The sequence below is a fragment of the Carassius auratus genome, unplaced genomic scaffold (assembly GCF_003368295.1).
Source record: "Carassius auratus strain Wakin unplaced genomic scaffold, ASM336829v1 scaf_tig00214183_4049273_7079891, whole genome shotgun sequence".
Classification (NCBI taxonomy): Eukaryota; Metazoa; Chordata; class Actinopteri; order Cypriniformes; family Cyprinidae; genus Carassius; species Carassius auratus.
This window is the reverse complement of record NW_020527547.1, coordinates 2,684,406-2,707,225: the sequence shown is the minus strand read 5'-3', so window position 1 is coordinate 2,707,225 and position 22,820 is coordinate 2,684,406. Positions and strand designations below refer to the sequence as shown.

At 37.2% G+C, this 22,820-nt stretch overlaps 1 protein-coding gene and 1 long non-coding RNA gene across 2 annotated transcripts; both read right to left on the bottom strand.

Annotated features, from left to right (window-relative positions):
- Positions 1-62: 62 nt before the first annotated feature.
- LOC113091402 (uncharacterized) lies at positions 63-6,004 on the bottom strand. Its single transcript, XR_003287343.1, has 3 exons — positions 5,736-6,004; positions 3,461-3,592; positions 63-2,427 (listed from the first exon to the last, which is right to left on the bottom strand). It is a non-coding gene; the product is annotated as an uncharacterized LOC113091402 (long non-coding RNA).
- Positions 6,005-6,548: 544 nt separating this feature from the next.
- LOC113091423 (SWI/SNF-related matrix-associated actin-dependent regulator of chromatin subfamily A member 5-like) lies at positions 6,549-22,441 on the bottom strand. Its single transcript, XM_026256942.1, has 25 exons — positions 22,263-22,441; positions 19,210-19,293; positions 18,602-18,768; positions 18,365-18,465; positions 17,244-17,344; positions 16,773-16,952; positions 16,476-16,631; positions 16,165-16,296; positions 15,571-15,639; positions 15,365-15,474; positions 14,893-15,119; positions 14,647-14,768; positions 13,151-13,303; positions 12,882-13,014; positions 12,185-12,330; positions 11,842-11,970; positions 11,524-11,634; positions 10,323-10,436; positions 10,081-10,203; positions 9,846-9,978; positions 9,346-9,464; positions 9,021-9,095; positions 8,795-8,932; positions 7,620-7,730; positions 6,549-7,219 (listed from the first exon to the last, which is right to left on the bottom strand). The coding sequence occupies exons 1-25, from the start codon at positions 22,317-22,319 to the stop codon at positions 7,160-7,162; spliced, it is 3,051 nt and encodes a 1,016-aa protein (XP_026112727.1). The 5' UTR covers positions 22,320-22,441; the 3' UTR covers positions 6,549-7,159.
- Positions 22,442-22,820: the final 379 nt, after the last annotated feature.

The window sequence follows — 22,820 nt, the reverse complement described above, 5'->3', positions numbered from 1 at the left end:
CCAATAGCTTTATCAAGTTTTAAAAAAGTCTAACTTTTAAAAATGAATTTTAAGACATCTGCTTTTTTAGTTTGTTTTAGTGCACTACGTCTTTTTTTTTTTTTTTTTGCCATAACGCATCATCTGTGAACAACTCCTCAGAGAGCCTGATGTCTTCTGCAGGCTGTTCCATAGCTGAGGATTGTACATCCTCATAAATGCTAGTTCTGCCTGTTAGAACATGTTTAGAAGACCACAGAGACCTGTTTGTAACAAACTTCACTAGCTTATTAGATATGGGCTGAGCTGCAAACACATTATGGGATCTGAACACCAGCAAAGCTAAATCAATTTTAACATTTACTAGTATCCAATCAAGGGACTTCAAGGCATGTGTAATGTGATAAAGCTGGAACATTTTGGAGCCTTTCTTGGGAAGGTCAGATGATACAGGCAATGCAAAATTCCAGTGTGTGGACCAGCTGAAACAGCGACAAGATGTAATGTATTCTGAGGGGAAGAAGAGCTAAATAAATGCTTTATGGGATTTACTGGAAATTTCACGCTTTGTGACATCCACCACTTCTGCCACTGCTCATCCCTTTTGTTCACATGGAGATTTTATGCACGAATTGATGTTAATGAGAGAAGGCGGGAGCGGGTTTCACAACTTCCTCTCTCTTTCTCTCTGTCATTTTTGTTCCCTCTCTTCTAATTGCAATGCATACACATTAAGCAATCCATATTTTCAGACTTGCTCTCTCTCTCTCTCTCTTGCTCTCATTTTATCTCTTTTTCACTTGATTGTATGCACACATTAACATATATTTCCATTCGGGCTAAAAGCAGTGGCTTTGTCTGCTGCCGAATATCAAGAGAATGTACCTGCATGTTTATGAGTGATGGAGACATGGGACATTTATGACCAGAAAATGACATTTTGTTCATACTGGAAACAGAATGTAAATGGGCAACTGATGTCACAAACTCTCTCTCTCTGTCTGTGTGTGTGTGTGTGTGTGTGCAAGAGAGAGTTTTGGCATTATTTATTGAGATGAAGCGAAGGCAGCCTTAAGAAATCCAACATATTCTCTGCCATCTCACGATCAGGGATTAGCCAAGTCTGCATTTGCAAGCACACACACACACACACACACACACACACACACACACTCTCTATCTTTGTCACACACTCACAAAAATGCAATCACTTAAACTCCAAGTAAGGCAAAGACCTCATATGCATGCAAACACACATTAAATTAATTAACTCTAGTAATTAGTCATCTCCATTTAAGATATGACATGGCAGAGAGCGAGCGAGAGAGAGAGAGAGAGCCATTGACTGTGGAAGCAGAAGTCAACTCACAGGCACTCGGTCGCCATGGGAACCACTGATGCGCCCGACAGGGGGTCACACATGATCAGGTCAGCCCAAAGCCCCCTTATCGACTTGTGCTGTTCACAGATTTCACTTTGTTTCTCAGCCTCACATCCGTGCGACGGGGGGGCCACAATTGTTTTATAGGAAAAAAATGACATTGTCCTCTAAAAGCTGACAAGCCTTTGATGTTCTGACTCACATTCTTTGTGGTCTCTCGTGATGAAACGTCTTGTGGTGTGATGTGGCGCTCTGATCTAGGACCAGCTGCTCACTCTAAACATTATCAGAGAAAGCACATGGCAGCTCTCAGACTGGTGGACACGGGTGGCCAGTGAACGCACTGCTGGATGTTGGCGGAAAGAGACCATGCCGTTTCCATTGTATTGAACGGGCTAGAAAAGATCACAGTCACACTACACAGAGTTTTGCTGAGGATGGGGGAAAGAATGAGAGAGAAAGAAAAGGGTCCCCGCCCATGTCTGCAGTGGGAACGAAAAAGTGGCATTCATGAAAACTGTGTTCTTTTGGTCTGTGATGTCATATCTTATAAGTCTGTTTAGTTTTTTTTTATTATTCTTTTGTGCCACTGAAGTGCTCTTATTTAATCATTCTGAATGTATTTCTTCTTTAAAAAGTTTAAAGGTGGTGCTCTACATGTGACATTATCAATATGCATACAGCTAACAAAACTCACAAAGAAAGCCCCACGGCCCACATTTAAGGTAAAAACAGACACACCCACTTAAATATTAAAAATAACATGAGTACGGTTAAAATTACAGCGGTACGATATCATATCAGTACCTGTTATACAGCACAGTTCAGCAGTTCACACAGTGTGATGTGTGAAGCATGGAAAATGTTGACAAAAGATTCATTTGTCAACACAAGGCCACTAAAGAGATGTTTTTTCATTTAATGAGATATTTATTATTAATCCACGTAAATGTCAGTGTTGAAAATGCCTTTTTTTCCTTCAGCGGATTGTGTTCTCTGCACAGGCTCTCGGTGTGCGCTCAGGGACTCTGCGTCTGACAGCCGCGGCTCCTTTTTCCTACAAAGGGCTACAGAGAGCAAGCTCTGAACTTTAATAAGACTAAATGAGCTTCCAAACACAGAGATAAAGAGCAGTTTATCCCTGTTGTGTGGAAATCAGATGGTCTAAATGCATTCTTCAATGTATACAAGACAGAATATGATGAAGACAAAATCCATGATGGATTAGTTAAATATATTGATAGAGTATGATTGATTCATAAGTCATAATTAGGACTATAGCACACTATAAAGTCCTCAAGTCTTTTCTACTGTCTATTTGAAAAATCCAACCAATCAAGCATTTTGTAACAGTAATAAGGATTACATAACTCTTATACATCAGGTGTATATAATAATAATAATAACAATCATTTATTTATTATATTATTACTGTTGTTGCTGTTTTATAGCAATATGTTTTATATATTATATATTTTAATGGATCATTTATTATTGTTTGAATGATTAGGTGACTAGTCAAAAATTCACAACATTAATAGAAATAAATATTTCCAACATATATTTTGTCACAATTAAAATTTTCTATATACAGGAACTTATATAGCTGTCTTTAATATTTTATGAAGGGGTCCCAAGGGGGATCATAGTATTTGGGGGTCTGTGACATTAGAAATTTTGAAAACCTCTGTGAGCATTAATTTAGTATTGATACCTTGGTCTAAATCTTCTAAAGCCAAAATTCTGGTATTGATTCAATCCTATTCCAGTGTAAATACAAGTGTAGCCAGACTTTTGGCCTGCACCATGAAGTCTAGTCCTCACGCCAGCTTTGTCTGACCAAGAACTGCCTAATTAATAAGCAATAGATCATTTGACATTAGAAAGCAATCCATCAATCAGTTTTTCTTTACATGTTGTTAAGACAAGCTGATCTGAAATTAATTATACAATTTTTGTATTCAAGATGCATGAGGCGGTGAACAGACTGCGGATGATGCGTGTCTATGCCGTCTGAAGCTAGTGTAAACCCAACTTTCACACTAGATTTGTTTAAATTATGTTGCAGTGTAAATATAATTCAGGATAAGCAAATCTTACCAGAATTTCACTGGATTGCCTCTCATGGCCTTATCTGGTCGCGAGATGTGGATCTTCTCTCTTTTTTTCATTCTTGCATCTGTGAGGCCGTGGATTTATTGATCATCCATGCAGGAACAGACATTCATGATTCTAAAGAAATGGTGGACAGAAGTGATTCACATCAAATGCATCCTAACAGATGTTCCATAGAAGGGGAATTAAAGTAACTGATTCATTAAAAGTGTCATTCAAACTACTCAGAACACTGTCATTCACAGGAGGTAAGCTGCATCCATGGCAACAAACTCCGTGTTCGGTCCTTTCATTCTACTCGGAGAGACGCGGTGTCCCTGTAGCACACCAGTGTCTCTTTTGTACATCTGGATAAACAAATTACTCCAAGCCAATTAGTACAAGCTGGTAACACTAGTGTTTCAAGGTCCCTTCACATTAAGTGTATTGCAGTTAAAAATTATTTTAATAAATGCTATAAATGCAACATCAGTAGCTGAAATAGAAATTAATAGATGTTTTTTTTTTTGTCTGTATTTTTAACAGACAAAAATAAACTATCAGAGCATAATAATTATTTGGGAAAAGGCTGGGTGGGGTGCAGGAACCTGAACAACAAGTTGAATATTCAGCTGTCCAAAGGACAGTAGACCAAAAAAAAGTTTTGAAAGTTGTGAGTTCAAAAAATTATGTAATCTAGGACCCTATACAGTGTGTTCCATTGTCAAGACTGTTAATCTACCCCTCACTGCCTCATTTTCATCTGTGTTAACTTTAATACAGCATCTAACCTTTAAAAGAACAGTTCACCAAAAAATTACGATTCTGAATCAGACATCAATTATATTTTACTCCAGTCTTCAGTGTCACATGATCCTTCAGAAAACATTTTAATATACTGATTTGATGCTCAAAAAAAAATGTCCTATTATCATTGTTTAAAACTTGTGCTGTTTAACATTTTTCAGGATGCTTTTCTCAGTATAATGTAAAAGATTACAGTAGTAGAAATCTTTTATAACATAAAATGTGTTTGCTCATTAAATTGTTTAAAATTGACTTTAAATCAATATACTATTATATATATTACTATTACATATATATATACACACCTTTTTTGACATCTCTGATGTTTATGTCAAACTCGTAGTTAATATAAGCTATTATTTGACTTCAGAAGAGCTTGAATATAATGGTAATATAAAATCCTTAGTTCTTATTCAGGTTAGACGCCATATAGAATTGAACATGGATGAAAGCAAGGCTTTGAGGGATGGACTTCCAGTCTTTACAATGTCACACACTGTAAAGATCCTAGATCCTGTTCATGTCTTTTAAAACTGTTTAAAATAAGTGTTTGTCTACTTTCAGAAAGACTGAAATCAGACTACAATCATTATGCTGTTAAACAACACTGTACTATTGTACTTCTATCCCTCACAGCCTCAATTTAATTTCTTTCTAAATTATATGGAGTATATTTCTTTAAGAGGTTAAGCATATTCAAACTTGTAATGTGATTGAGTACAAGACATGCAAGAACCAGTGACATCAGTGATGTCAACCTGGTTCATCTTGTTATAAAATCATTTAAAAAGCATCATTTTTAAGACTATCCAAACTCACATGCCATTATTTTCATGATCTTTATAGTTGCAATGCCTAATAAGCAGTAGTTCACAGCTCTGAAGTGTACGGGCTGCGAGAATTCATTACAAGGGAAACATTTTGTGGTAAACAACCTCTTACACTTTAGAGCACATTTCATTTTGTAAGTCTCATATCGTCTTTTGAAAACTAAGACATTATGTTCATACTCAATTCTACCTGTCCCTGTCCCCACTGAAGCAGAAGAGTGAATATTGCAGTATACCCCTTCTTTCTTGCTCTTTCTGAGCCGCATATGTTTTATGTAGTGCGTTTGGTTGAGTGAGATAAGGCACAAATCACATTAACACCTGCATTCAAGACACACACACTGATACACGCGCGCGCACGGAGATGGATGATGGGGGAGATTGGATTTCTGGGCCAGTGAGCAGGAAGCAGAATGCAAGAGTGTGACTGCAGTTCTGTCACAGCAGGTCATTTGGGTACTAATGACTGTGTATGTGTCTTGCATAAAACCCAATAAAGGTGCGATTGAGACCCAAATACCAGCTGCAAATTCAATTTGAATCCCCCCATTTTTATATAAAGTAGACTGAAGAGGCAGCAATAGAGATATAGGCAGGGAGAAATAGAGAGACTGTGTTAAGTGCTGTTGAACCAAAGCTGTTACCTGATGGTACAGGTTTCTTGTCTTGTCTGCCTGCGCGCTTAAATAAGATGTCATCAGTGCGGTATGGTAGCGGATGTCAGCAGAACCAATGAAGTGCTCAGAGTGAGACCAGAGTCGGATACCGGCCAGCAGCTCATCTCTGCTCGTTCAGGTGTTTCTTCGTGCCTTTAAGACAACCGGTTTCTGTATTCACGTTGTCTGAGTGTGTGACAGACACGGTGGGGGCGCGCTGTACACATTAAACAGGCGAGCGGAAAGAATGTTCTATAGCGCGCCCAGCTTAGAGAAAGTACAACAGCGCCCCCATGTGGCTAGAAATGTGGTACTGCAGCCGCTGTCACTCACCAAGTGCAGCGTTCCGGAGTAAATAAAGCGGTCGTTTTGACAGTGACCAAGATTATTCTAGGTTTAATTTTAAATTAAGTATTTTATTTATATTTTATTTTCATTCTGTTATTGTATTGTTTTTCAGTATATTAGGACTGCCAAAGTTTATGCACTAACATTAAAAAAAAAAAAAATGTTTAAATGTGTTTGTGGTAATATGGTCTCTAACTTGAGGGGAGACAAAAAAAAATACTTAAACCAGTCTTTATGGTTTGCTGGTCACGGAGACTGGGTTCAGAGGGGTTTTGGCTTCTTTCAGGTGGTCATTTGCTCACTGTGAATCACCTTCAGTGTAGAAGAGAAACTTTTATTGCCGTTTCGACATGTCTGGTTGCTTGTTTAGGATTTGTAGACCCATTAAAAGGTTTGTAACTTCAAAGTAACACAATTGTTTTCCACACTACAAACATAAGATATAAACAAAAATAAGATGTAAACAGATCCTACAATTTATTTTTTTAATAATACTGGACTTGTACATATAAAGATAAGGAAAGATTCAAACGAGTCCAAACAAATAAAAAGTGTAAAATAGCTTAAATGCAACAGTAAAATGGCACGTGAATATATAAAAGAGCTTAAGAAGACTGGATGTGCAAAGCTACAGATCACATGGATTAAGGTGCAGATCACAGAGACCTTAAACATACAATAACAGGCAAAAAGATTTTCATTTATAAAACACAAACAAGACCAGAACAGGCTTTAGAGCCTCTATTTAGCATGCTAAATAAATGTCAATGTTGATATGAACAAGGAACATTTAGATTATTATTATTTTTTTAATACAAACAAGCTTTAGCAAAACGTGTAGCTGCCAACATGTGTGCAGCCTGTGGGACAAAAAATCAATACTGTGTGGAGATATTTTAGATGTCCCAAAAAAAGGTTTTTGTTAAAATGTACATGTGTATTTTAAGAAACTTGTGTTGAGTCACAGAAATAACAGAAAAAAACAGAACGGCCAAACACTGTAGAAAGGTGTCTGATTATTGTAGTGCTTCGTAATGGGGAGCAAAGAGCTGGAGATACACAAGTCAGGTACGAGATTTCTTCTCTTTCCTGTCAGACGACACTTCGGCTTTACGCTTTTGAGCCTGTGAAATGATGAAACAAACATGTTTTTAGGACAATCAGAACGTCAAATAGATAGAAAGATTGCAGTTAGCATGTAATGTAAAAGTACTGAAGCAAGAGAGAACAGCCAAAAAAAAGGGAAAAAATGCTCCTCGCTCCAGGCAAAATCTTGCAACTCACCATGCACATGCTCTGATAGATAAACAGATACATAGATAGATAGACAGAGTTGAAATAGTCAGTGGAATATACTATAGTTTACTGCGGACAGTAAATCTGAGGGGAATTTTGTTCATTTGCATGTTGCTCTTGTTCAAGTTGTTCAGGCGTGAGTCTGAACTAGAGGGAAAGTCTCTGGGGACGTGAAGCACGGAGCACAACAACAGATGGAGCGAAAAGAAAGAAGACAGGACGTATTACTGATTGTCCTTTGGGTGTTCTTCTCTTTTTCTCAGCGCGCTCTTTTTCCTCTATCTCCATGTTCTCTTTCTCAATGAGAGAAATGAGCGTGTTGCAGCGCCGCTGCAGCTCCTAGCAAACCAGACAAAACACATGGAGGGAAACTCTTTCATCATCTCAGCACAACAGTTATACATCACATCTCATCTCATCGACTTTTGTAATTGCTTTCAGGCACCACACAAGCATCTGCACCCACTCGCTTTCACAAACACGCACGCCAATGTGACCTGAAAAAGATCCCAGGATATAATGTGTTTAAAAACTAATTTGCATCCAGGGCTTTTTTGATGCTGATGCGTCTCTGGATGCGAGCTTCTCCTCGCTCTATCTGAGCCATGATCTTCTCAATATCCTGCAGCTCATTACAGCGTTCCCAAAACACCGCTATTATAATGATAAACAACGTGTGAGGCATGTGTAGTTATTATAGAAGGGAAATATTTTTTGTGAGGTACTTTTCAGACTAGTGTAAGGTAGTTATTTATGCATTTTATGAATGTGTCTGTATAGGATATAATGCGTTAAAAATGTTTTATTTGAGTCTGACAAGCATACATATTTACTCGGCTGTCTAATTGGGAACGTTCCATAGGCTTTTATCTATTATTTTATTGTTTTTACATAAACATTACAGACAAATTTTAACCCATCTTAATGGGTTAGAATTTATTAACTTTTTTCCAATTGAAGACCTTCCCAAACAGAAGCTTTGTCAGATTCAGTTGTCCAATGTTGACAATGTTGTCCCTAAAGTAAAGCCAGGTAAACCCTGTTCACACACACACACAACCACGGAAATATATCCATATGAGACTTTCCATTAACATCTAATCTGAGCTGACTGTAACTGTTATATAAACCTAACATTAATAATAAATTAAGGTACTTTTTAGACTCTTTATGAATCTTTTTGTATGTGGTGATGCCTCTAAAAAAGGCTTTGCAATTGGCATTTAATGTCCCTTATATATATATATAGTACCCTAAGGTACAAAAGCTTAAAGGTACACTATACCTAAAGTGTATATATTAGTACCTTTTGAAAAGTTACCACCCAGTGACAGTTTGGTACAGGTTTTTTTTTTTCTTCTGAGAGTGTGGGAGTCTTGGCTCTGACACAAACAAGTGCTCACCATGGCAGTCCTGGACTTGATGAACCAGTCGAATCTGAACTGTGGAGCATTCCGTACACACTGTCGAAGTTCTTCATAGACGTATTCTTTATCAAAGCCCATCTTATGCAACATGCAAATCAGAAACCTGTCTTCCTCCTGCAGGCGCGCACACACACATAGAAAAGTTTCCATAATTGAAGTTTTTAGTAAACACACTACACACATCTCTCTCACATGCACCCACCTCTGTATAGTTCTTTCCTTTGTTTGTGCCATACTGGATGCGAAGCTGGTGGAACGGAGCCTTGTACCGCGCTATCTACAAAAACACACGTCATTAAACAAGTAATATTTACTAATTATTTATTATGCATCAAAAATTTTATTTTCTTAAAGTTTCTTGCTTCGTCTGATAAAGCTATGACGTCATTGTCTAATTTTGAGGCTTCTCATCATTGAAAGCAAGGAATAATAAGGCTACCACACAATCATAATTCAGCAGCCATTAAAGACAAACTGGCTTGTCAACAACATAATTCAATTGCATGGCAAGTTTTTGAAAGGTTGACCTTGACATCCAGGGCTTTTTTGATGCTGATGCGTCTCTGGATGCGAGCTTCTCCTCGCTCTATCTGAGCCATGATCTTCTCAATATCCTGCAGCTCATTACAGCGTTCCCAAAACACCGCTATTATAATGATAAACAACGTGTGAGGCATGCGGAGTTATTATAGAAGGGAAATATTTTTTGTGTGGTTCAGACTTGTGCATTTTATGTGTGTATGAGTGTGTGTGATGACAGTATCAATAATATTTTATTCTAATAATATAAAATAAATATTACATTTATCATTTTTTATTGCTGTCGTTATCCTTGTTTTTACTTTTTTGTTGTTTTTGTTGGGTCACATGAACCCACAAATCCAGCCAAATTATACAGGGTTCCCTGACACCATTAAGTTAAAGCAACCCACCAACTAGCGGATTTTGAAAATATGTAGTTTGCATATCACGTGTGTTATTTCTTCATATGTATGGTTGTGTACAGTTGATCTGGTGTGTATTGTACCAGAGTACTCCATGACTTCCTCCGGCGTCTTGCCCTCCACCTCTCTGGCGATGTTGTCAATATCATCACGACCATACTTCTCATTAGCTTTAATAAACTGATTGAAATCACGCTTGTTCCAGTTTGTGAAGCCCTGGTAAAAAAAAAAAGTGTTCTTTCACAGCACTGTGCTCTGTACTTCACACATTTATAAGTGTGTGTATATATGAGTGATAGGGAGGGTACTTCTGTGTACTTGTGTGAGTAGTTTCTCTTTTTCCTCTGTCTCTTCAGGTGAGAGGGGTTCTGCCTCGTCTATCTTTGCTTGTTCCTCCTTTTGGACCTGTGCTGAATTTGGGATATCTGGATTACGTGGAACCTACAAAAAACAACCATACACAGGCGCACACAGCTTTATATCAGATCCTTCAACAGCAAACACTTGAGAAGATTGCACACAAATATTGAATACAATCAGGATGTACAGAAAGCGCTTACCTTGTATCCGATGGTTTTCCTGTAGTAAAGAATCTCCATCTCCAGCAGCTCAAAGAGACGTGGTGGAAAGAACTGAAAGTCCTGGATGTTGGGCTGCTTTGGGGGTCGAGGGGCCTGGATCACATCCACACACACACACACACACACACTTTTTATGATATCTCCTCATACACTTGTGTGTCAGTATTTTCATGCAAACATTTGTGTGGTACTTGATGTGTACTGTATAAGGACAAAACATTGTTATGCTCCTGGTAGATGCATCTTTATCTAGCGGACACTTCACTTTAATCAAAACACTCATTTGGTTTTCAATTTAATTTAATGATATTCATTAAAATTGAGGTTTACTGGCTCCCTGCTGAAAGTGTTTTGCTGACAGGGTTATCACTTTATAAACTATCAACTTCCATCACATTTGCTTGAAAGGCACAATTAAAGCTAGTTTACACTGCCCAAGCAAATACCAACAAAACACAATTTTTCCAATGGTTGTTGGTTTTTGACAGTTATTTTTCACAATATTCTTGAATCTAGATCCAATAATATTTATGATTGCTGGGACAGATGTGCTATTTTAATACTATTTGTATATATTATAGTATTTGATAATACTTTATACAATTTAAAAATATAAATTCAAATTAATCTATAAAATCTGAAAAATTGCCCAACTCTACGGTTTATAATACTCTCCTATCCTAATAAAAAAAAGGGCCCAATTAAATCTTTAAAGAAAATTCAAGATGAACTGCAACACTGCATTTACTTCTTTAGCAGCCACTTTGAATCTTATTGATGCTTTTTATGACTTACAGTGCACTATTTGAACAAACTGTCCCTCAGGAGCGATCTAGAGTTAAGTGTCTCTCTCAAGGGCACAGCAGTGACAGGACAGACAGAAGAAGAACCTCCAGTCCATGAGGTCATTTTCTGAGTCAGCGTTTGAACCTACAACCTTTGTGTTTCAGCTCTATCCATTACATCCCTCCAACACATGATAACACAGCACCCTTCTTCTGAGTTACTTCTACATTTACCTTAACTCACTGCCAGTCTGATGAAAACCGTGATCAGAGTGCATTATTTATTGTGTACTGTAGTAGGGCTGTGTACACTGAACTTGCATTAGAGTATGCAGTCATGAGTTGTGCTGACAAAAAAATCATTTCAGAGTGTCGAAACCATGCACGTGGGTTACCTTTGGGGCTCTTGGTTCGCTGACTCGCAGTGCTTCTCTGAAGTAAGCATCTACAGCATAATTGGCCTTCCTTTCTCTCTTAGGAGGCTCGATCCATTCGATCAAACTTAGCTGCACAACACAAAGAATTCTTTAACACACACAAGCTTTCAGCTACACACATACAATTTCAGCTTCACATAAACTCTTTAAGTCTGTGACATAAAAGTGCAAAGCTTAAAAAGCTGCCAAATGCACACCAATAGACTCAGATGCACCTCAGAGCTGTTTTATACACAAGTATGAATCGATTCCTGACCGGTAAACCTCCACACTAACTTTTTGTTTCTCTCTGTAATCCTCTCCCTCAAAGTTGTAAAGGCTGGTCTCGGTGCAACCTGTGTCCATGGTGAAGTTCCTCAGCGAGCTCTCACCGAGGTTCTTCAGGCGCTCGTTCATCTCCGCCGTCTGAGTGGGAAAACAGGGTTATATAGAAGCAACTGGAGTGTAAGAGTGGAAAATTCTCAGAATATGATTGTGAAGGAAATCTGATGGGTTTTTATTCATACGTATTTGAATATGAATGTTTTCGGAATTTGAATCTGAAGCTCTTATGAAGTTTACCAGTTAAATAAAACCAACTTTGTAGTTTTCAGTCTAGTCTATGTTTGTGTCCACTCACCTTCTTGGCGCCTCTTTCCAGAATGGTGTTGATGTCTTCATCTGTTAGTTCACTGTCTTTAGAGGCGAACACGTGTGTAGCTCCATGTCGAATCATTTGTAGCATATCGTCCTTCCCCAGTTTATTCTGCTGGTCAATCAGCCGTCCTGTAAGAGGACAAATAACAGCTCATAATAGGTCATAGGACTGACACAAAGGCTTCTTTCTTTTTTATACAGTATATACATTTTTCACAGTTCAGTTTTAGTCATATATTGGTTAGGTAACCACATACACTACTAACAGGTTTTATAACACTGCAATTAGTTCTTAATGCACCAATCTTTTAAATTCCATCTAAAACTTTTAAACAGTAGTGTCAACATCACACACCAAACCCATGCATCCAGTGGGAAATCTATTAGCATCTACAATTTGCAAACCATCTTTAGGGTTTTGTTTACTTAAGTAATGCAAATGACTTATAATTACACACTTGCAATACAAAGTCTGAGTTCTTTTTGTTCAATTAACTGTTAAATCAATTTCCTCTCTGTCAGTACAGCCATTCAGAGAGAGAATTACTGTAATTACTTCTGGAAAATAGACACCTTAAAATTCATACAGTTTAAATATTTATATTTTTAGAGGTATCATTAGACATGAGAATTGAACCGTGAGGAATCTTTTTTTTTCTTCACTCCTAGTGTGTTCGTACCCTGCTGAATCACTATAGAGTCCAGACGTAGTTTCATCTCCGCTCTCTCCACAATTCTCTCCTCCACTGTGTTGTCTGTGATCAACCTGAACACTTTAACTGGCTTCCTCTGTCCAATACGGTGAGCACGGTCCTAAAAAACAGTACACGGCACAACGACCATTTAACACAACAATCATAGAGAAAGCTGGCATCTCTCTGAGGCTCACAATGATAAAGATTAGTCAGCTTGGTTTCTGTAGTTTTGTGTTTTGTGCAGTGTTTCTCACCATGGCCTGCAGGTCCACCTGTGGGTTCCAGTCTGAGTCGTAGAGAATCACCACGTCAGCTGTAGCCAAATTAATCCCCAGCCCACCTGCCCGTGTGCTCAGCATGAAGATAAATTTACTGCTGTTTGGGGCATTAAAAGCATCTATGGCTTGCTGATGCACAACAACAGAGATTAGAAAAGACATGAGAAGAGAGAGACAGAAATTGTGGAACACACAACAATATTTATACACTCATACACTTATTTATCTAACACACACACACTTTGTCTACACTTCAAATTTGCACATAATATACCTGTACATGTCTATTGTAATATACCTGCACATACAATTGTCAATTTGTTTATTCCTATTCCACATTTGCTTGTTCTATTCTTTTCTTTTCTTTTTATTAATCTGTGTTTATATTCTGTCGCTGTCATTCTGTTGCACTGCGGAGCTTCTGTCATGAAAACACATTTCTAATATGTGTAAACATGCCTGGCAATAAAGTTAATTCTGATTCTGAAATTATTTATTTGAACTACTTATCTAATTATAATTGATATGGTTTACTTCTCATTAGTACTCAATCAGTGTGGTCAGTGACTAATTTACATATAAATAATGCAATTTGTGTATAAAACTGATTTTTACATATACAACTAATTTACCTAGACGTAATGAACAATATTTACTTAAAATTCACTAAAACATAAAGAACAGACAAACTGGTTTTTAGATTTGAAATGGATAAAAAAAGAAACTAACACTTTTAATTTGCTTGGATATTATTTGCTAATAAGCTTATGAGTGTGTCTAACATGTAACCAGAGTTTGCATTCACCCCACATTCACCGGTTTCCATGACTACCAGCTTGGATAATCAGTGTCTTTATATAAACTCTGCTGAGATTCCACATGAAGTATCTGTAGGTTTCTCATAATTTTATAAAGCCTGTTCAATCATTTCTTTATACCGCCTTCTATTTAGAGACAGGAATCGTGATGTATCGACTGAGGTTCTGGATTCTCTTACCAGACCATAAACAATACCTTTAGTTCTAGAAAGAAATATTTTGGTAGATGAAACCCAAATCCTTTGCAGCATGATATCAAATAAATGTAACACTAGTTTTATAAAAAATAAAAAAAAATCACAGAAGGAATAAAGACAATACTCTACTACAAAGACAAACTATATAACAATTCTAAACAATCATTTATTTAGAACCAAGCACCAATAGAAAACATTACCGTCTACAGCCACAAGAGGGCGCCCTATGTCTTCAGTGTAGACTACAGGAGCACTGAGAAGTATAGAGCGCCCTCTCGCGGCTGTAGACGGTAATGTTTTTTCTTGGTTCATGTCAAATTCATTTTGATAAATAAGTCGCACCTAACTATAAGTCGCAGGACCAGCCAAACTATGAAAAAAAGTGCGACTTATAGTCCGGAAAATACGGTATTCATTCTAATATATGTATGCATGTGCATGGCAAGTGTATGTATACCTCTCTGGCCTCGTGAGGTGTATTGCCGTCCAATCTGCAGTACTCAAACCCTCTCCACATGCAGTAATCTTCCAGAATATCCAACACACGTGTCATCTGGCTAAATATTAACACTCTGGATCCTGCACACACATATATTCAGGAATGCATGCACAAAAAACATGGAAAAATTCATCTGCATTCCTACTAAAATCATCACAAAATATTTATCAACTAAAAGCTAACAAACACACATACACTGCCCACCTTGCTCTTGCACTTTAGGCAGAAGTTTATCAAGCACAACCATCTTGCCGCTGTTGGTGACTAAGTGTGTGTCTGTAGTGTATGGGGGTCCAGGCTCAGCCCCGTCAAACAGGTACGGATGGTTACAGCATTTCCGCAGCTGCATCAGAATATTCAAAAGCCGCATCTTATCCATCTTTCCAGCAGAGTTCAGGATGTCAATATCCTTCATCAGGATACGTGTGTACCTAGTTAAACCAAGTAAAAAAACACTGTGTATGATTTATTTTTTTATTCCAACGTAACTGCTAATTGTGTTTTTTTTTTAAGCATTTACATCTTTGTGTGGTCAGAAACAGTCCCTGTCTGCCACTGAGTGTTGCTTCAGTGATATGATTACAATGCATCTAGTTAATTTAAACTTGACTTTTAATGTCTCATCCCTTTAATTAATGTTTGTTTGTTTTTTAAAGAAATGTGTGTGTGATCTTACCATTCTCTCTGCATTTTACTGAGCCCCAGGTAAATCTTCACCTCTTTCTTAGGAGGAAGACTCTTCTCAACCTCCGCTTTAATACGACGCAACAAGAATGGGCGAAGAACCTGAAAACAACCACTCAATAGCCTGAGTGTCCCAATCATCATATTCAACATCAAAACTACTGCAATGCTGAACAATACAAAAAAAGTTAAACTCACTGCATGAAGTCTTTCAACCAGCTTCTGGTCACCCAGGCAGTTATTTGTGTCAAACCATGAATCAAAATCCTGAAATTTTAGAAACACACACACGTTTTCATGGTAGTAACATTCACTTGACTTCTACTGTCTTTATACTGAGCTAATTAGATATTTTTATCCTCTACCTCAAAACCTAAATTTTACCCAAGCATTTTTATTTTTTTATGTTTACATTGAGAAACTATTTTGTACGTTTATTAATCTATTTTTCTCTAGGGAACTGTTGAGTTACAATCAAAACTGTGCCTCTTAAGACTATAATCTATTTTAAATACACTAACCTAAAATAACAGTTTTCTCATTTAACACAGTTTGAAATGTCATTTCTCCAGTCTTCAGTGTCACATGATCCATCAGAAATTTAAACAGAATTGAATGAAAATTCTACTAAAACCAATCTGAAGTCTCTTTGCTCAATTGATGATAAACTTTTTTTTATAATCTAAGGTGAAGACTTCTACACAAACTGTCAACACAACTGTGACAGATACAGCAACATAACGTGTGGGTGGAGATAAAACAGCCTGCAATATTTAAAAAAGTATGACTCACACTGGCAGAGTTGAACACATCAGGCAGCAGAAAGTTCAAAAGAGACCAGAGCTCATGTAGATTATTCTGCAGTGGGGTACCAGTCAACAACAGACGATTGGTCGTCTTAAACTCACGCACAATCTCTGACAACTGTGAGCCGGAGATAAAAGAGAAAGAGATGGCAAGAAGGAAAAAAGATTGCTCTGAAGTCTTTTCCTCTGTATAAGATCACTAAATCATCTCAAAAGTGTTAGGAGACATACTGCTCTGCTTTTTAGTTACTCTTGTATTAATTGGTTCTCATCAGATGTTCGTCAGGGTTCAAATACCTTTGATTTCTCGTTTTTGATGCGATGGGCTTCATCGATAACCAGATAGCGCCAATTAAACTTCTTAAAGACAGATTTCTCCCGAATCACCATCTCGTATGATGTCACACACACATCCCATTCACCGGGCATCATCACATCACGTATGAACGCTGCCTAAAACATGCACATACTAATTAGAACTGATTAATGATTACACAAGGATTTTGAAGGACCTGCTGGTAGGATGAAAGTGGGTAGAACGGAAAAAGAACAAAGTAAAGCTTGAGAAAAACAGAAGGACTTGAGCAGCCTTACTCTTTCATCTTTATTCCCGATGAGACAGACGGCCTTCAGGGTGGGCACCCACCGTTTGAATTCATTCATCCAGTTATGCAGGGTAGATTTGGGCACTAGGACCATGTGGGGGCCGGGAATGTTCCTATAGTGCTTAAGGTAGCCTAGCAACGCGATTGTCTGCAGAGTCTTACCCAGACCCTGAACCAATCAGAACACAGAAATGCAGTGAGTCACAGTCTATGACATCAACAAGACCCAGAAAAATCACAGTCTCACTGAAGCATCTGAAAAGATGCTGGAGTCGTGTTTTCATTGTCATGAATCTGTGTGGTTCCACTATGACGCATATTCAGACTATTTCTGAAAATGAAGGCGTTCAGCTATGGATAAAATCATATTGTTGCTTTTAAGCAGACCTGCCACTATGAACATACTGTATTTCAGTGTTGAGCTTTATTTTAAAACATTAGAGAGAGATTGGGGTTTTACCATCTCATCAGCCAGGATGCCATTGATGCCGTTCTCGTACAGAGAAATCATCCAGTTCAGGCCTCGGATTTGATAATCTCTCAAAGCTCCATTCTTAACATCTGTCAATGAATCAAAAATTAATAATCAATGACCATTAAATCTGATCACAAGTGAATGAGCTATAATAATTCATCATCTACTGGAAGAGGTGCTTAAATGTTAAATGCTTAAATGTTACACATCACATGACAGGCGTCTGTTGTTTTGGACAGCTTGTTATCACAGTTTGTGTGAAAAAAAAGAAAATAATTTGTTTTCACTTTGTCTGTTATTAAAGGTGCAGTGTGTAATTTTAAAACTAAAAAATAACTGTTGTTTCCAAAATTTCAGAAGCACAAAGAGACTATAAAGTACGAAAACAGGCCATACACTTCCAAAGAAAGTCAGACAGAAAATAATAATGAAACATGGCCTTCCATTTGGGGTTGTTAGTGTTGCAGAAATTTCACACTTCACCTTTAAAGCAGTGGTTCCCAAACATTTTGAATCCAAAGCCCATCACTGTTTGCAACAAGGATTAAGGATAAGGATTTTAAAAAATACATACATATATATATATATATATATATATATATATATATATATATATATTATTCACAATTTCTACCTGATAAAATATTTGGAAACTTGGCATAAGTAAAAAAAAGAAATCTGACCATAAAGTTAATTAATAAACATTTTTATTATTATTTTTTTTAGATCGTATTAATGTCTACCTCATATAATCGGCTTTCAAAGAAAGTGCATAGTTTTTCTAATGGTGCGTTTCCACCGAAGAACCCAGAACATTTGTACCAGGAACTTTTTTTCCCAGGAACTTTTTCCCCCCCAGACCGGTTGCTTTCTGCGTTTCCACCACAGTGTAAATTACCAGGAAGATTAAAATAGTCTTTTTGAGTTTCATGGAAAAAAAATTGCAGAATATGGGTTTTAAATGACATGGGGATGATTAAAAAATACAGCTATTTTTTAAAATAACCAATATATTAATTTACCAATTATTTTTTGTATTTAAAACAGTGTGAGACTCATTGATAAACAGAAACAGACTGACTGTTCATAAAAACATTGATTCATACATGAGGGTGACTCCTCAAACCGAACAAGAACATTAGCTGCCTTCCTGCTCTCGGATAAGAGTTCCTCATCCTCCTCCTGCTCTGTTCGACGATGCCGGTTACTGGAACGCATAAAGATGGGCCAGAAATAAATCAAACCAAATCACACATGTCTGACCAACAGCTTTGGGAATAATCGCTAAGCTCATGCATCTAAATGTGTGAGCATGCATGTCTACGTATGTGTGTCTGACTCACTCTCCGACAGACAGCAGGTTCTGTTTCTCATCCTGTTTGATTCGGGGTCTCCCCACCTTCACCTTCAAAGGTGAGGTGGGGGATTTTTGACTGGTAGGCTGAATGAAATGAGCAAACAGCTCAGTCTGCTTCAGCAGGAACTCAAACCTGTTTGCACGGTCTGTTTTCTAGAGGCAAGGGAGAGACAAAGATTTTGAGTAAATTATGATTATAAATTATTGCTTCAAGTTCTTTAAAAACTATTTTAACTTCACAATGTTTTGTTTAAAAATTTTCACATTTATTGTATTTTTAAATCGACTGATTGATTTTAAATGTTTTGCATTTTATGAATTAAAAAGTATTTCAAATTCTGCTAAATGTGACCTAAACTGTGCCTGAAACCTAACAAATGCTGAATTCACAAGCAGTATATGAATGTATGAAGGCAGTGTTAGATTATTATCTGGTAAATTCCTCAATTTAGTTAGTTTCCCCTTCATCTCTGGTTGGTTTTGAGGGCAGGTACAAACCTCATTTTTTCCAGTGGTTAACACTGAGTAACACCTCAATGTATTTAAAAACCTGTTGGCACTACATGAAACATTAAAAGTGTAATGAAAACTCACTCTTTTTTCCTCATACTCAGGGTCAGCCAAGTTCTCCTTCACAGCTGCTTTAGGAGGAGGGTCCAGGAGAAATGGTGGGTCTTCCTAGAAAACACAAATTAAAGACACACATTAGATACCAACACAATGCTGACAGACAATACACACACACACACATATATATATATAGTAACTATTCAATGCCAGGTGCTGTTTAATGCATTAGACTTTCATATAACTTTCATCAGGCAAATATTTTGACTTTGTCCTCATCTTGACTAGCCTGACTACATCAGACTTCCTACTTCCGCTCAATTTCATTTCGCTTCTGTACTCAGTCTGATACAGCGTCAGAGCTTTCTGTTTGCCACCGGTCTGGAAACAGCCGGGCCAATCAACGAGCAGAGGGCGGGCTGAGAGCCGTGACGTAGATGCTAAGCACCGAGTTTTACATTGTAGGTTAGAGAAATCGAAAACCGAAACGACCGCGGAAATGGGAAACGAGACACGGGATGCAATTCGCTCTGTTATGGACAACATTCAACTCTTTTTCAAACTGAAACCAGAACAAGAAGAGTGTTTAACAACAGGTTTACAGTGGAAGTTCAATCATAGATTTGAGTTCGATGCATGATGTCTGTGCTTCGATGCGGCTGTACAGGCGCATAACATATGACATAACTAAACGTATCTGGTTGGCTTACGGGTAACCACTGATTTTAAACTTCAGACAAGCGCCCCCTAGAAGAGAAAACACTTCTCTATTATGCCATTCCAGACTCTGTCTACGAAACAAAGTGGTAGCAAAGAAGTAGCAGAGTCTGGTATTACCAGGCTACATCTTGACAGCCAGCGAGCCAACTTCACAGACTTCGCTGAATAGGCGCCAGTGCATAAACAGATGAAACAGATGGATTCCTTTAGAAAAAGATCATATTTTTTTCTGAAGAATTTATTATTGGACATTAAATTTAGCTCAAAAATGTATTCGATATAAATGTATTAAAACAGTGGCAGTCCATCCATTTCATTCAGTTTACACAGATGCATAAAATCTGATCTTCACTCAAATATATATATATATATATATATATATATATATATATATATATATATATATATATATATATATATATATATATATATATATAAAACCAATCACGATTAGGTAACAATTTAGACCCATCAGCTTTCAGTATCACATTTGTGTGTCACCAAACCCGTTTGTATGAAGACAATGGATGAAGAAGAGCTTTTATGGATGAAAAGCAAATTATTGAAGGATCTGAAAACAAGTGAGACTGAACAAAAAGTTAATATAAAAAAAAAAAACCATAATGAAGTAGTGTATAAATAGTTAAATAAGGGTCACTGTACATGGTGCTGCGACATTTGTCCTGGTATTTTGTTGGCAATATAATAGATAAAGAGTCATTACTTATCAAGACTATTAGATAAATATCAAGAGAATATAATTTATATACGGAAGCATTGTTAATAATAAATATATTAATATCAAATATGATTAATTGGCTCCGTCAATATTAATGTACATCAGCCTCTCTCGGGGTACCACCAAGAAATAACAGTAACATGTTATTACATCCATGAGAAATAAATGTGTGATCTCTTACAATTTAGTTGTGTTGTATATTTTAGTTTTGTTAAATTTATCAATTCTGCTCTACAGCTGTAATGTATGTATACAGGTGTTTTTGTTTTATAGTATAAGGTAATAGTCACAAATTTAAACCTTTCACATATACATACATTTAATGCACTTATTTTTATAACCTGCACTTTGCAGGCTGTCTAGAGGACAACACTGATGACAGAATATGAAACACCAGGTTTGTTTGATTTTTTCCAAAAATACAGACATAAATTGGCTATTTTTATCCAGTTAAAAGTTCAGCGTAAAGCAGTGCGGTTTCTTCATTAGGGCAACGCACCACCAAAGAGTGAAAGGGAGGGATTTTTTGTCAATCACATTAAAGCAGTGTTACGCTAGCTGTCCCTGTTCTAAACTGTTTGTTTTGCCTCTGTCTGGATACAGTCCAATCAGTGTCTAGTCACGTTCTGGGGAGCATATGGAGTATTTCAACTTGAATTTAAAAAAACATTAAGATATCCTTATTTAAAATGTTGCAAGTCTTAATCTGTTTTCCTTTTGTTATACTGGAATAAATCACTATGGGATGTATGCTAAAATTGTTGGACATGGTGCCCTACCTAGACATTTTTACACTGGAGTAGAGTCACAATAACAAGTTACAGCAACCAATCGTTACTACAGGTTGTAATGGTAACCATTATTGTTTCTACTGTACATTCAAAATAAATCACTATGAGATTTCTTATATTATTATTATTATTATTACGCCAGTAGTGGCATATAAACGTTATAAAAATTGTATTCTAATAACAATAACTGTACATTATATTTAAGGCAGAAGCTATGGCTACCATTTGGGGCATGTGTTACAAGTCTTCCATCACAATCACAATAGTATAACAATAAATAACAATACAAATTGATTTCACGCTATTTTTGAAAACTCAGCAATATTAACAACAGTAAAGTGTGACCAGTCATGTAATATAATTTTTAAATCGCTTATTAAAACGACTTTTTGACAACTAAAAGTTGCACCACGGCCTTGAACTGACAAAAGATAAATCCTCTCACTGACCCAGGCTTATATAAGCTCAAATAAAGCCAGAATTACATCAGAGTCATTTCAGCTCAGAGTAACAGTGACTATGTGAGTTTCTGTTTACGCATGTCTGCATGTAGTTGTTGATGTTGATTAGACAGATTTGCACGCGTTCCATCGCGTGAACAGTGGCGCAACTCTGCCCCGACCGCAGACGGAACACATGCAAATCTGTCAAAGCCACGAAAACATGCTCTGAAGCACCGAATAATACACATCTAAAGCTCTGCAGATGTGAACTGAACTCCGCCTTCCCGCCATGTTCCGTTCCCCCCAAACGCAGATGAACTGGAAACTTCTGCATTCTGATTCTCATGTCCGTCTGCAAACACATTCTATACTTCTCTTTCGCTTTACCTCTTCTGCCTCCGCGTGCACCTCCCGTGAAGTAGACGGTAGCTCTTCGTCCGACATGTTGGTTAACGTGCGAAGGTTTTCATGAGTTATTGGTGACTAGACAGTAAGTTATAAAGCATAATTTTGGCGTATGCGTCATGACAGGACCGTACAGACACGGCGCGCGCACACGCCCCTTTCAGAGCTTCATACCAAATATCGCGAGAACAGAGTGGCCCATAGTCCCTTTCATAGCTGTTCTCTAGATCTCGCGATATTATCAAATGCTCAAAAATGGAAAATAGTCAAACATCAAACACTGAGACACAGCACAGAAAGATCAAATGTATCTTTATGTTTTTTTAATGTTTCATCTTAAACTAAATGCCCTGATATTCTAAAGTGACCAGATTATAATGTATATTATCTATTATTAAACACAGGATAATACAGCATGTTTTAATTGGCTGTGGTTCACATAAACTATTATTATGATTAATGATTATTATGATATCGGGTCAAATGACCCTAACTGGTTTGAATACAGTTCTCTAAAAACAAAACAAATGAGAACATACA

Bases quoted from the DNA above. Each gene is read 5' to 3' on its own strand.
- LOC113091423 (XM_026256942.1), bottom strand. From the start codon at position 22,319: ATGTCGGACGAAGAGCTACCGTCTACTTCACGGGAGGTGCACGCGGAG. The intron at 9,979-10,080 runs GTACACAGAAGT...TTTTTTTACCAG, and splicing joins AAGAGAAACTACTCACACAA to GGCTTCACAAACTGGAACAA. The intron at 7,731-8,794 runs GTGAGCACTTGT...CTGGTTTGCTAG, and splicing joins TCAAGTCCAGGACTGCCATG to GAGCTGCAGCGGCGCTGCAA.